At 39.7% G+C, this 13,928-nt stretch overlaps 1 protein-coding gene across 1 annotated transcript in view; it reads right to left on the bottom strand.

Annotated features, from left to right (window-relative positions):
* Positions 1-13,928, bottom strand: part of rdgC (retinal degeneration C) — a 1,179,561-nt gene that overhangs the window by 58,667 nt on the left and 1,106,966 nt on the right. Inside the window, exon 13 of the mRNA XM_067148666.2 lies at positions 12,065-12,320. Coding sequence (XP_067004767.2) covers positions 12,065-12,320 — 256 coding nt within the window. The remainder of the gene's footprint in view (positions 1-12,064; positions 12,321-13,928) is intronic.

The following is a 13,928-nucleotide window of genomic DNA, read 5'->3' as shown; positions in this document are numbered from 1 at the left end:
CACTTAAGCAACTGCAGCTATCGAGCTCGGTAGCCTCATATTCTGTATACCTCGTTCTCTATTAGGGACTCTTCCAATATAAGTATTGCTCTCTAACGCACATTTATCGATAACACTTCGTCAATATATTTTCGTAATTCTAATATGTTAAGAAAGTAACAAGCAGTTTTTAAGGCAAAGTGTGGCGAATGTTATCGTATAATATTGCTCTAATACGATGATGATGTACCTATTTATTGGTAAAGAGTGGCTAATACTCTGTGTTAATGTGCTCATTCCTTTTAGTCGTACTTGCACTCGGGGACCGTGAAATTTTCTGTCGATCAATTATTTGTGACAGGTAGTGAGCATGCATTTCCTGATTCAGATATGTTTATAAGTCATATTCAAGTTTCGTGTCGGTAACCTTAGGTTGTTACTCTGCACTGTAATTTCATAATCTCCTTTTATATTGGTTAATGTTATTTGTTGATCGTCATGATGATAGTTCTGGTAATTACGTCAAGACGCAAAATCATCGAGGTCACCCATCCCTAGTCGTATTATCTAACAGACTTGACTTCTTGACTAGGCTAGGCTAGACTCGACTTCTCTTACGACATACGAGATGGATTGTTGGAAATGCTAGATTCACTGAACTCACTTGTGTGACGAGACTGATGAGCGAGGTGTAAATGCATGAGCGATTAGTCAAATAATGCTGTATTGTACTTAAATGTTAATACAAATTGTGGTTACTTACAGAATAATAATTGATAATTATTATTATTTGTTTGTGTATTGCACAATATGTTTCACTAACATCATATATTGTACGTAATATTGGTCAAGTGTGAGAATGGCCTAGAGCCAGAACTTCACCCCAAATAAAGTCCAGCTCCTTAGCTGAATGGTCAGCGCAGTGCCCCTCGGTTCAGAGGGACCCGGGTTCTATTCCCGGCTGGGTCGGAGATCTTAACCTCAAATGGTTAATTCCCTTGGCTCGGGGAGTGGGCGTTTGTACTGTCTCCAACACCCCTGCAACTCGCACATCACACATAACACTATGCTCCACCACAATAACATGCAGTTACCCACACATGGCAGATGCCGCCCACCCTCAATGGAGGGTCTGCCTTGCTGCACCCGGCTAGAATAGCCTCACGAAATTAAATTATTTTACCTCAAATAGAATGATGTCTATCAAATCTAAGGTTGATGGAAATAACCTGGTTATGTGTTCAGGTTTTCCTCCCCTATTTACTGATTTCATTAAGTACATTATACTTAAAACTTGTGTTTCATACTGTCTGAAATCACGTTCCGATATATACACCTTATTATACCCAACCCCCCAGCTTCGTATTTCTTAATATCCACTCATTCAGGGTCCCGATGAGGTTATTACAAAAACTTCACACAAAATATAATAAGATAGTCAAATAAATTATTGACCTGATGGAAGATCGTCCGTTTAGTTAACAAAACCAGTAAGTTTTGAGAGAATCCTTAAAACATGCCAGACATGATGGAGTGTGACAGCTGCTGTAAATTTATTCATGTACCTTGAGTGCATCTTGTGTTTGGTGGTAACCAGGTTTTCAGGCGTAGTATGAGCTTACAGGAAATAGGATACATCATATTTATAGTTCGTATAGTATTTTCGCATGGTACATTCATGTCACGTTAAGCAACATAGGCTAATGTTCCAAAGAAGTCAAGTTATTTCCTAATTTTGTGGTGTGAGGTGCTTCAGTATGGGGAATGAGCATCCAACTCCTTGTCTGAACTGTTATGGTAGTGCCCCTCGGTTCAGAGATCCCGGGTTCGATTCTTGTCGGAGGTGGAGATTTTATCGTCATCTGCTTAATTCCTATTACTCAAGGCTGGGTGTCAGTATTGGTCTTAATACACATTTACATTACATGCAGAACATTACACTGCAATCTACCACAGAAATACACAATACTTAATGCATTCCATCAGATGCGCTGACGTCAGGAAAGCCATTTGGTTGTAAAACTGAGCTTAATCCATACTTAGTGCTAATCACACGTAATTGGGAGAAAGGCATAAGAATTAAGTACAAATCAAGATAATAATTAAACCGTTGGATAAAAATCGAGTAAGGAGGAAAACAGTTTGTATATTATTAGTGAAGGAGTAGTGTGAGAAATAATAATAATAATAATAATAATAATAATAATAATAATAATAAATGACTAAGAATAACTTAAATTAGGAGTAAGTGAACGAAATAAAAGTGGAAGTGCTCAGTTGGAAAGCATAGTCGTTCAAAAAGAGAATATGCGCATGGTATTGTATGTTCATCAAAAAGACAAAGTCACCTCCGTACAGGCTATGAAGGCCCCTGGAGGAGTGGAAGGTAAAGGCTTCCACCATTGTTAACCGCGGCACGTTATGGGGTAGAGTGGTTAGCTCTACGCCCGGCCGCCTTTGCCCCCAGGAATTAACCTGGTACTCATTTTTGGTGCCAAGGGCCGTAGCCGTGTTGAAACACCGGATCCCGTGAGATCTCCGAAGTTAAGCAACATTGGGCGTGGTCAGGAGTTGGATGGGTTGCCACGCGCTGTTGGTGGGGGGTAAGGGAATGGAGGAGCGGAAAGGAACTGGCCACCCTACCGCACGTAAACTCCGGCTCAGGAACACCTCTGCGGAGGTTCGGACCTGCCTTCGGGCAGAACAACCCTTACTTTACCTTACCTCATTTTTGGTGTAGGATGAGTGAACCTCAGGGCCATATGCACCTCCGGAAGTGGAAATCTCGTTTCTTAAATTTTATGACTTCCTGACGGGGATTCGAACCCACGTCCTTCCGGGCGAACCGAGCACGCCTTTACCGCCTCGGCCAGGCAGCCCCTATTGTATGTTTATTGGTCTTTAATTTATCGAATTATAATTCACCTCCCATGTAGATGAAAACTATGTTGATACCCACAATAAACAATACCTTTATAGGTTAAATTGTTTCTGAGAAATGTGTAGAATAACTGCGAGAAATACAGTACCATGCGCTCATTCTATTTTTGAACAAATGCACATTGACATGATCATTGATATCGAAACATCATTTATGCTGACCAATTTACACAACTGCCGGCCCCATGGTATAGGGGTAGCGTGCCTGCCTCTTACCCAGAGGCCTCGGGTTCGATTTCCGGCCAGATCAGGGATTTTTACCTGGATCTGATAGCTGGTTCGAGGTCTACTCAGCCTATGTGATTATAATTGAAGAGCTATCTGACGGTGAGATAGTGTCCCCGGTATAGAAAGCCAAGAATAACGGCCAAGAGGATTCGTCATGTTGACCACACGACACCTCGTCATCTGCAGGCCTTCAGGCTGAGCAGCTGTCGCTTGGTAGGCCAAGGCCCTTCATGGCTGTAGTGCCATGGGGTTACTTATATTAGTTATTTTACACTACAGTCAATGAAGATGAACACACGCTTCCATAATAAATAAGACAACAATATAAATTGAGCATATCAATTATATTCTGGCTCCTTGGCTGAATATTCAAGGTTGAGGCCTTCGGCCCAGGGGGGTCCCGGGTTCGATATCTGGCCGGGTCGGAGGTTTTTATCATGTTTGATTAATTCGCCTGGCTCGGGGGTGTTTGTGTTTGTCCCCACACTCCTTTTTGTATTCAGACAACAAACCATACTACCAACCACCACAGAAACATGCAATAGTGGTTACATCCCTCCATATAAGGTTGGTGTGAGCAAAGGCATCCCGCCGTAAAAGAGAACCAAATCCACATGTGCAACCGAATTGGAACCTATGACCCGACAGGTGTAGAGAAAGCTGTGGAAGAAGAAAAATCAGCTACAAATAAAATGAAGGACTAAGTTATATAAACGAACTGTCAATACTAAAAATGAAAGAAATTATAAACATTCTTCCTTACATTCGAGAGTGCCAAAATATTTCACGAATAATAGGCCTACATATTGATGCACAGGAATATAGCAAACAACAAGGTGTAGTACTAGTTTCACTTATGACCTTTCACCAGAGATCAATTTTAGCACTAACTCCCACGCGAGCTCGGAGCGATGTTGTACAATAACCCTACCAGCAGAGCACCTCGAGTCCTGTATTCGTGTTGTAATTACCTTTGTCCACCAACGTTCCGTTAATTATAACAGAATATTATCTCCGAGTTGCTGTTTATTTTTTTTCTTTTAATCTAGACCACCTGCGATCCAGTATTTCAAACTAAATGCTGAATTCGTTTACGAATGTCAGAGAAGCAGTAATTCGAATAATTTATACTGCCTCCTTTTATCACTGAGAGATGATTTGCTGAAATGTAAATTAATTTCAACGGGTTTTGTGTTCCAATCCCGATTTGTTAATCTAATTACATTTTTCTCTCTTTGCTCATCCATTTTTTAGAAATATGTAATTTTATTGAAGGTAAAGCTTTTATAAGCATTATTAGTTATAACCGATGTTTCAACACAGATGTAACAAAAATAAGGCTCAAATTATTTAGTCTAATTCTTAAAAACCACTTCAAAGCTGAAAAGATGACATCTTTAGCAGTTTAAAATAATATCGTCGCTTCACCGGTAAAACGTTGTATCCCAGAATACTCTTCCTATCCATTATTCTCCTTAAGACTGGTCACGCTTCCCAGCCACATATGGATACGCAGTCCATCAGAACAATGTCCGTTGTGTTCGTTTTCCTATGTCGACGATTAAACGAAAATGAACCTTACATGCATTGTACACTAGGAGTAATGCAAACGTACATTCCTACAGTACGGTACTGTAAGGTTCATTTTCCTTTACACATGAGCATAGGAAAATGAACACAACAAAATTTGTTCTGATGGACTGCATATCCATACATGGCTGGGAGGCGTGACCAGTCTTAAGGAGATTAATTGATAGGAAGAGCTTTGTGGAATACAACCTTTTACCGGTCGACCGACGATATACTTCGATTACTTCATCCCGATCCTTGGTTGAACGATCAGTATGGTGGCCTTCATTCACAGGTCCTGGTTCCAATCTCAACCGGGAGAGTGATTTTAACCATGTATTTATAGATCCTTCCGGTTTGGGATTGGGTATTATGTGTAATAAATTTCTTCTTCATTAAGCATGCCTATTTTTTCTGCACGTACGTGCTCTGAGCTTGTCAACGAAAATTTACTCATTCTTCGGGAGATTGACAACCTCTCCTTTCTTCACTTTGCGCTATGACAGTAAATGCCTTTAAAAATAAGTCAAAAAGAATGTATGCTAATTTGCTACTGCTACATTTACTCCAGTGCCTGAGTACTGATTCCTACAAGGAATTTCCAATACTGACTGCCATCGCTGGGTGATCAGAGCGCAAAGAGAAGACAAGAAAGGTCAGTCACCTCAAGAATGAATAAATTGTTATAGACAACCAACGTTTGAAGACTACCTTCTAAGCGCATTATGTGTTCATAGAAAGTTATGATCCGCTGAGAACCCTATCGTAACAGAACGTTTATTTAAATACGTATTCAACGTCAGTATTTAATGTTAGGAGTTTGCCCATATTGATTCTTATATTTGGCATTTTTAGATATTTCTATTGTTCGCATACTACGTTAGCCTTGAATGATTGATGTATTTAAACGAATGTTCTGGTTAATATGTTACGAAAACCTACTCGTTGAACAAAATAATCTTCCACTCAATGAAGGTGAAATATGACTGAGTTTAATGCTAAAAACACTCGTGACACTTATAGCACATTTCGCATCTTTGCATACTAAGATGACTGCTGAAGGTCAAGACATGCTGATGTCCTAAAAATATTGAAGTGTCTCATCGTCAGACTAACGACATCTATAGTTTTATTACGTGGATTTCGGGACCGGATCCTCTGGCTTTCATATAAGAAAGAACCTCAGTTGGTCTTACCAGGCTAAGTGAACACCCGTTTCAGCCCTCAGTTCAGTATTAAAACACATGGACTCGACGGGAACGGAACATGGGACCTCCGGGTACGAGGTAGATACGCTAGTCATGGGCAGTTCCTTTTTTTATTTTTGCATAGGTCTCATAATGCCTTCCTTGCAATATATAACTTGCTTCTTGTTCTAAAACGTCTCTGTAAAAGAGAAGATAGTCTACGCCTGCCAATAAGGAAAGAAAACGAAAAGCCACACATAACTCAGCGAACAAGTCGATGATATACCACCAGTAAGACCCTTCTATATTGACTAATCCATTACAGTTTCCTTCGCCCAAATCTTTAGTGCGGCGCTGTAGTCATTACACTTCCCGGTCGACATAAAATATGAGTTATACTTCCACGCTTCTGCGTTGGCATCTTTTCTGCTGAGTAAGCCGGACAATCAAATTGCCATCAAAATGACACAAGCCTTTGTAATCTACCAATATATCTACTTTATAATTCAATGTGGACCGGTATTATTATTATTATTATTATTATTATTATTATTATTATTATTATTATTATTATTATTATTATTATATAAGCTTCTTAATTTGAACCTAAAGAGTAGAGAAAATTAACCAAGAATTCCACTTGAATAATATCATACACCGTACTTATCCGAGTGTGGAATTTAAAACAACCTATAGTTTCTCATTGTTTCTCGAGTTGCAGTGGCCGTAGAACATAGCGAAACAACGTATATCTACCTTGTGGTTCAATTTGTTTAAAGTAACTGAGTGAGAACACTCGAATTCTCTTCTGGATAGCTTAAAATATAATTGTAATCTTGTAATTCTATTACATGGTAATAGTACTTACGTAGTTATATGAGTATAAAAATAATTTCGTGTGGCTATTTCTAGCTGAGTGCAGCCCTTGTAAGCCAGACCCTCCGATGAGGGTGGGCGGCATCTGCCAAGTGTAAACTGTGTGTTACTGTGGTGGAGGATAGTGTTATGTGTGGTGTGTGAGTTAGAGGGGTGTTGGGCACAGCACAAACACCCAGTCCCCGGGCCATTGGAATTAACCAATGTAGGTTAAATCCCCGACGCGGCCGAGAATCGAATCCAGACCCTCTGAACTGAAGGCCAGTATGCTGACCATGCAGACAACAAGTAGTTGTATGAATGGGTTTTCGCTTGTCTTGTTTATATTCGGTTTATCATTACCTACCTTATATTGTTGTTGAGGCCAGTTCTCCTTACATTTCCCAAAATTCATTGTTATTAATGATTATTATAATTAATTACACCCTGTCAAATCACATTCGTTATTTATGAACCTTATTTACTGAGGAATTAAAAAGAGAAAGAGTGAAATATACTCGTTTTTGTTTTTAACTACCTCATCCAGAACCGAGGCCGTGTCACTTCAGAAAATCCCAGTGTTAGAAAATATAATATTTGAATTAAAACATGAACTTTTAACCTAACGCTGCGAACGAAAACGAAGGGACCGCAAGAAAACTTCGAATTAATTATGAATTCGATGATAATAATAATAATGTTATTTGTTTTACGTCCCACTAACTACTTTTTGGTCTTCGGAGACGCCGAGGTGCCGGAATTTAGTCCCACGGGAGTTCTTTTACGTGCTAGTAAATCTACCGACACGAGGCTGATGTATTTGAGCACCTTCAAATACCACCGGACTGAGCCAGGATCGAACCTGCCACGTTGGGGTCAGAAGGCCAGCGCCTTAACCGTCTGAGCCACTCAGCCCGGCAATTATGAATTCGAATGAACAACGTTTGGATTAAACAAGTTCTATATTGTTATTATTATTATTATTGTTGTTGTTAATTGCATGTTGTTTGATTAACGCCTCTACAGTCTTTACATGTCCAGATCTATGGCTGAATGGTTAGGGTGCTGACCTTCGACTCAAGGGATTACGAGTTCCCAGCCCGTTCGGGAATTTTAACCTTCATTGATTCCTTTGGCTTGGGGACTAGGTGTGTGTGCCCCATCATCATGCTTACACGTGTCAGTTTGATAAACCTGCACCAGGTCCCTCCGGAATTCGTATCTCATGTTTAATAGTTGTTTCATATTTTGAGGGGCGATGTGGTGATATCTCCCGAGAGTTCCTTAACAAGCTGTCATGTGTTCTCCTCGAGATGCTTTATCGACCGAGTGAGTTGGCTGTGCGGTTAGGGTCTCAGCTGTGAGCTTGCATTCGGGAGATAGTAGGTTCGAACCCCACTGTCGGCAGCCCTGAAGGTGGTCTGCGTGGTTTCCCTTTATCATAACAGGCAAATGCTGGGGCTGTTCTTTGATTAAGGCCACGGCCACTTTCTTCCCACTCCTTGCCCTTTCCCTTCCCATCGTCACCATGAGACCTATCTGTGTCGGTGTGACGTAAAGGTAGTTGTAACAACAAATAATAATAAAATAAAGTCGCAACTTGTGACCATACCAGAAGAATATGTATGTTAGTGCAGTGATAGTAGAGGAAGTTCTACCAGAAACATTACGAAATTAACACTTTTTAACGGAATAGAAGAAAAATATACAGCAATACCGCGTCATCTGACAATACGCTTCCTATCCGATATTTCCCTCAAGACTGGTCGTGCCTCCCAGCTATATACGGATATGCAGTCCATCAGAACAATTTTCGTTGTGTGAATCTTAAATACTTTATAGTGTAGGAGTGCCTTAAATTCGCCATGCAAGCATACATCCCTACACAGTGGTACGGTAAGTTTCATTTTCCTTCACACATACGCATAGGAAAACGAACACAAAGAAAACTGTTCTGATGGGCTGCATATCTCTATGTGCGTCATGATAATTGAATGTTAGAGGAATATCGTTGACGTATCAAATTGGATGAGCTTGAGGAAAAGATTAATGATATAGGGAGGTTGCACAATGAAGGAGAACTTTCGCGAGTGGTTCTTTGTTTTCCAGGATAAACAATAGGAATTCATTAATTAATCTTAGACCCTCGTAATTCTAGACATGGTAGATGAAATCGAAGTTGTAGGAATATCGAATTAATTATACATTTATAGCAACAAATCTACAATATATTTTTTCTTTGCAAGTTGCTTTACGTCGCCCAGACACAGATAGGTCTTATGGCGACGATGGGGCAGAAAAGGGCTAGGAATGGGAAGTAAGCGGCCGTGGCCTTAATTAGGGTACAGCCCCAGCATTTGCCTGGTGTGAAAATGGGAAACCACGGAAAACCATCTTCAGGGCTGCTGACAGTGGGGTTCGAACCCACTATCTCCCAAATACCGGATACTTTCCGCACTTAAGCGACTGCAGCTATCCAGCTCGGTATATCTAAGTCTATATGACTGATATGTTCTGAAATGACAAATGCGGATGTGATTTTAGTTATTTACTTTAATTATAGCAACTGGCATGAAACAGTTAACTGAGAAGTCGTAAACCTCAAACGAGACGCTTGATGGTCAGCTCTTACCTCATACAATATTACTCGCACACTTTTTAGTGATGCATGCACACCCTAGTGCTGAATCGGTCGACCTCGGTTATCTTCGAGATTCGCATTGGCAACGATTGAAACACAAACTGTGAATCGCTTATGCATCGCTGTGCGGCATCTGGCGTACACTTTACGTACTAGTACTGTTGTTGTTTACACAGCAAAGCCAAACTATAGAATTCATGCTAGGAACAAAATTCGCATCGAGAAATGATATACATCGTCGCCATAAGACCTATCTGTGTCGGTGCGACGTAAAGCCCCTAGCAAAAAAAAAAAAAAAGAAATGATATATAATATTATATAATGTGTGTGTGACAGAATTGTTGGCTTAATATAATACAGGTTTAGAAAATCCATATCGATCTATCATATTATCTATTCAATTCAAATTTCATTTCCATTCAGTTGGCAGCATTACCGGAACCGGGAGAGCTCCCTCCTTAGTCCTCATCCCGATACAAAAATCTATCAGTAAAAACTGTGCAAGTGATAACTATTATAACAATGTGTAAAGACTACGGATGGAACATTCTATAAAACAGCAATAGATAAGTTCCACAAGAAAGATAAACGAAAAAGCAAGCTTGTGATTTTATACGACTCACTGATATCGTGATCATAGCCACCGGGCTTCCTGTTTTACGTGGAACTCGAGTTTATGGTTAAGTTCCATAATCATCCATCTCTTGGCAGGGATTCTAACCGTGACTGCCTTTTTGAGAAGGCGGTGATTTCTGCCACTCGCCTATCACGCCTCTGTATGGGATAAAGCTCTTTCTGTTTTCCCCAGAATATGTATACTTTGTGGAACATTAAGCATCACATTAACATACACTTCACAACACCAGCAAATTTTTCTTATACAATCTTCGGTTTTATCTTGTACGAATGATCAGCAGGGATATATTCTCCCTTGTTCGTAGAAACATTCCACTTAGCATATATCTGAGTTCGTTTTCTTCAAAATAATTTGCAGCGATTACTGCCTTTTTGAGAAGGCGGTGATTTCTGCCACTCGCAACCTTCTTTATTATTCTTACCCCGTTTCTTCCGGAATTAAAATCACTAAGCACGAACCGTTCTATGTTTGTATCATCTCTAGTTCGGTGATAAGCTCCATTTAATGTGGGTCCCAGAGAGGTTACATTCTAAACGTCGCATATTAATTAAGCTGAGCGAGTAAAACACTAACAGCAAATTGCACTTTCTTGTTGTTAATATTCATATTATACACCACCGTAATTCCTACCAGTATCCCTCTAAATTATTGCATACTGTGATTTGGATATAAGGGCATACCTAAAGGAAACGTTAATATCGTCAAAAACATAGCTGAATCTTAAAATAATTTACAATATAAAACATCGTTAAATGTCAGATTGTAAACATATGAAAATGTTTATTTGAATACCGGTTTGATCCCATCCAGTTTAAAAAATGTTATCTTCAGATATGAGTCAGCTGTTTCCTTAGAGAATGAAAAAATCTAATTCGGGAGCTTCGAATTGTACCTTCTTAATAAATATACAGATAGGCCTATATCAACCATAAAAACTATTTGGCGATAATATATAAGTACTTAACGAATGTAGGAAAATGACGGCCAATAATCACAGAGTACTTGAAAAGAGGATAGTATATAAATAATAATGTTACTGGCTTTACGTCCCCCTAACTACTTTTACGGTTTTCGGAGATACCGAGGTGCCGAAACTTAGTCCCGCAGGAGTTCTTTTACGTGCCAGTAAATCTACCGACACGAGGCTGACGTATCTGAGCACCTTCAAATACCATCGGACTGAGCCAGGATCGAACCTGCCAAGCTGGGGTCAGAAGACCAGTGCCTCAACCGTCTGAGCCGTTCAGTGCGGCGAAATGAGGACAACGATAGGCCCCTAACTATCAATTTTCGTCTAGAGTAGTCAAGTAAGGAAAATTAACGCCGTGTAGGTTTGCGGTTGTAGTTTTACGAGTAGGAGTCTTTGTAGCCGTTCTACAATTTCTCTCGCCATAAGTCCTATCTCTGTCGGTGCGACGTAAAACAAATTCAACTTTGTGTTAGAGTTCCAATCTTACTTTGATGATGATGATTTTTTGTTTAAAAGGGCCTAACATCGAGGTCATCGGCCCCAATATTAATTTCGAACTCCGATAGGTCCGAATGAAGTATTCTATTCGTGCTAAAGTTCGACCTTCGTAATTTGACCGATCTTGATGTTTTATGATTCGTAGACACTGAAGAAGTGCGTTCCGGAATATAACTGTGATTTAAGTCGTCATGGAGGCTTGTTTAGAAGGATTTGAGCCACAGATCTTGTAAAAAAAATGGTATGACATTACTTTCTTCAGTTAACTACCTCGTATTTATCATGGATTATGTCTTCAAAACTCGAAAATTGGTTGATTCAAATGTTTGTATCCACATCACTGGAAAAAGCTTACCAAAATTCTATTCTGGGATTGCTGGGTGTGTACTAGGCTATATAATTGAGATAGGGGGTTAGTTTCTTTTCTCTTTTGAAGGTACTGATCCAGTTTGTGACACCTCTGATTACTGTTTCCTATATATATCAATCGTTTTAGTGCCATGCTTGGAACTCTACAGACAGAGTTTCTTGCCTTATATGCAAACATTCATAATCTGTACCTGTATTCTCAGGATCTGACTTCCGGAACTCTTCCAAAAGCAATTCCTTGGAGGCAATGATCTGCGCACTCAGTTCTCTGATAGCAGAACTCTCCACCAGTCCAATCCGCTGTCGGAATGTGAGTCTTTTAGCACGATTTGCTGCGGTGTTAAATTGCACGAAGTGAGGATCCAGCTGAGGGCCCACCAGCTTCACATAGGCACCCTTATTCGAGCCAATCTCGTAGTAATTGGAGGCAGAGAAGATGGTTATTACCTGCAACAAGAAGAAAAGCCATTTGAACCAGGGACCTCATCAGCATTATGACAGCATTTTTGGAACTAATTTCTATATTTATCTCAACCTATTAAAGCTATGTCGCACTCTGATATCTCATTAATCCTATTTTTGAAATAACGGTAAAGTTCTCTATTATTATATTTATTAGTGAATCGTGTAGGATTTAGTTATTTTGCTGCTATTCTTTTGCCAATAAATTAATTCGTTTATCTATGTAAATAAATATAATTAGCCTATAATTTTTCAGTACGCTTCCGGTCATAGATTATATATTCAAAATTCGAAAATAGTTTCAGTTAAATTTCTTCGGTCTGTCTGCCTGCCTCGACATCACGGGAAAATGTCTTACAACAACATAATTTTTCGACACCCGATGTATAGTTTCAGGGATAACCGGGTATGAACTATGCTATGTACCCTATGATTAATATACAGTAGCAATGTTAAAGGGGACAAAACAGGAAATAGTCGAATTTTCTGTTTATACTTATTAACTAGATCGTGGTAGAGTGTCGGCCTCCGGATCCCAAGATAGCGGGTTCAAACCCGGCAGAGGTAGTTGTATTTTCGAAGGGCGGAAAAAAGTCCATGTCGTACGATGTCGGCATGTAAAAGATCTCTGGTGATACATTTGGTATTTACCCGACAAAATTCATTAAATCTCAGCCATAGACGCCCAAGAGAGTCTCGGTTTACTCGGTCTGCCATCTAGTGGGCCTAGAGTAAAATGGAACGTCGAAATTGACAAGCAGACAGCCAGATGGCATCAAATCGAAATGTCTGCACACGGTAGCTGAGGCACATATTATTATTATTATTATTATTATTATTATTATTATTATTATTATTATTATTATTATTATCATTATTATTATTATTATTATTATTTAATTTCGTGTAGTTATTTCTAGCCGAGTGCAGCCCTTGTAAGGCAGACCCTCCGATGAGGGTGGGCGGCATCTGCCGTGTGTAGGTAACTGCGTGTTATTGTGGTGGAGAGGAGACTAGTGTTGTGTGTGGTGTGTGAGTTGCAGGGATGTTGCTGACAGCACAAGCACCCAGTCCCCGGGCCGCTGGAATTAACCAATGAAGGTTAAAATCCCCGACCCGGCCGAAAATCGAACCCGGAACCCTCTGAACCGAAGGCCAGTACGCTGACCATTCAGCCAACGAATCGGACACCGAATAACTGATCATAATAAAATAAAAGTTGTACAAAATATTACTTACGAAATCTTACATTTGATACATTTTTGCCGTAATTCGAATAATAACAGAGATATTCGCGACTGTTACATTTTTTACAAGCTTTAAAACATCTTCTGAAATATTAGATTTATCAAAAATGTTCACATAACAAGTGATATTTAGTATTTCAATTTCAATATGTTACATCTGATTTGCAGGCGAGACCTAATGTTTATAGTGCTCTATGTCTTCTGGTTTGGGATATAATATTATCTCCTTTTGATTTCTTTGACCCGTCTCAATCTCCTCCTTAGTTTTGACAATGTGAAAGTGCCCGAGGTATGAGCGATGCTATTAATGCTATTCCCTGTGCAGTCACTCCATGTTATGAATGGT

Source organism: Anabrus simplex, chromosome 1 (assembly GCF_040414725.1).
Source record: "Anabrus simplex isolate iqAnaSimp1 chromosome 1, ASM4041472v1, whole genome shotgun sequence".
NCBI classification, from domain to species: domain Eukaryota; kingdom Metazoa; phylum Arthropoda; class Insecta; order Orthoptera; family Tettigoniidae; genus Anabrus; species Anabrus simplex.
Note: the sequence above shows the minus strand (reverse complement) of the source record. Positions and strands in the feature narration are given on the sequence as shown.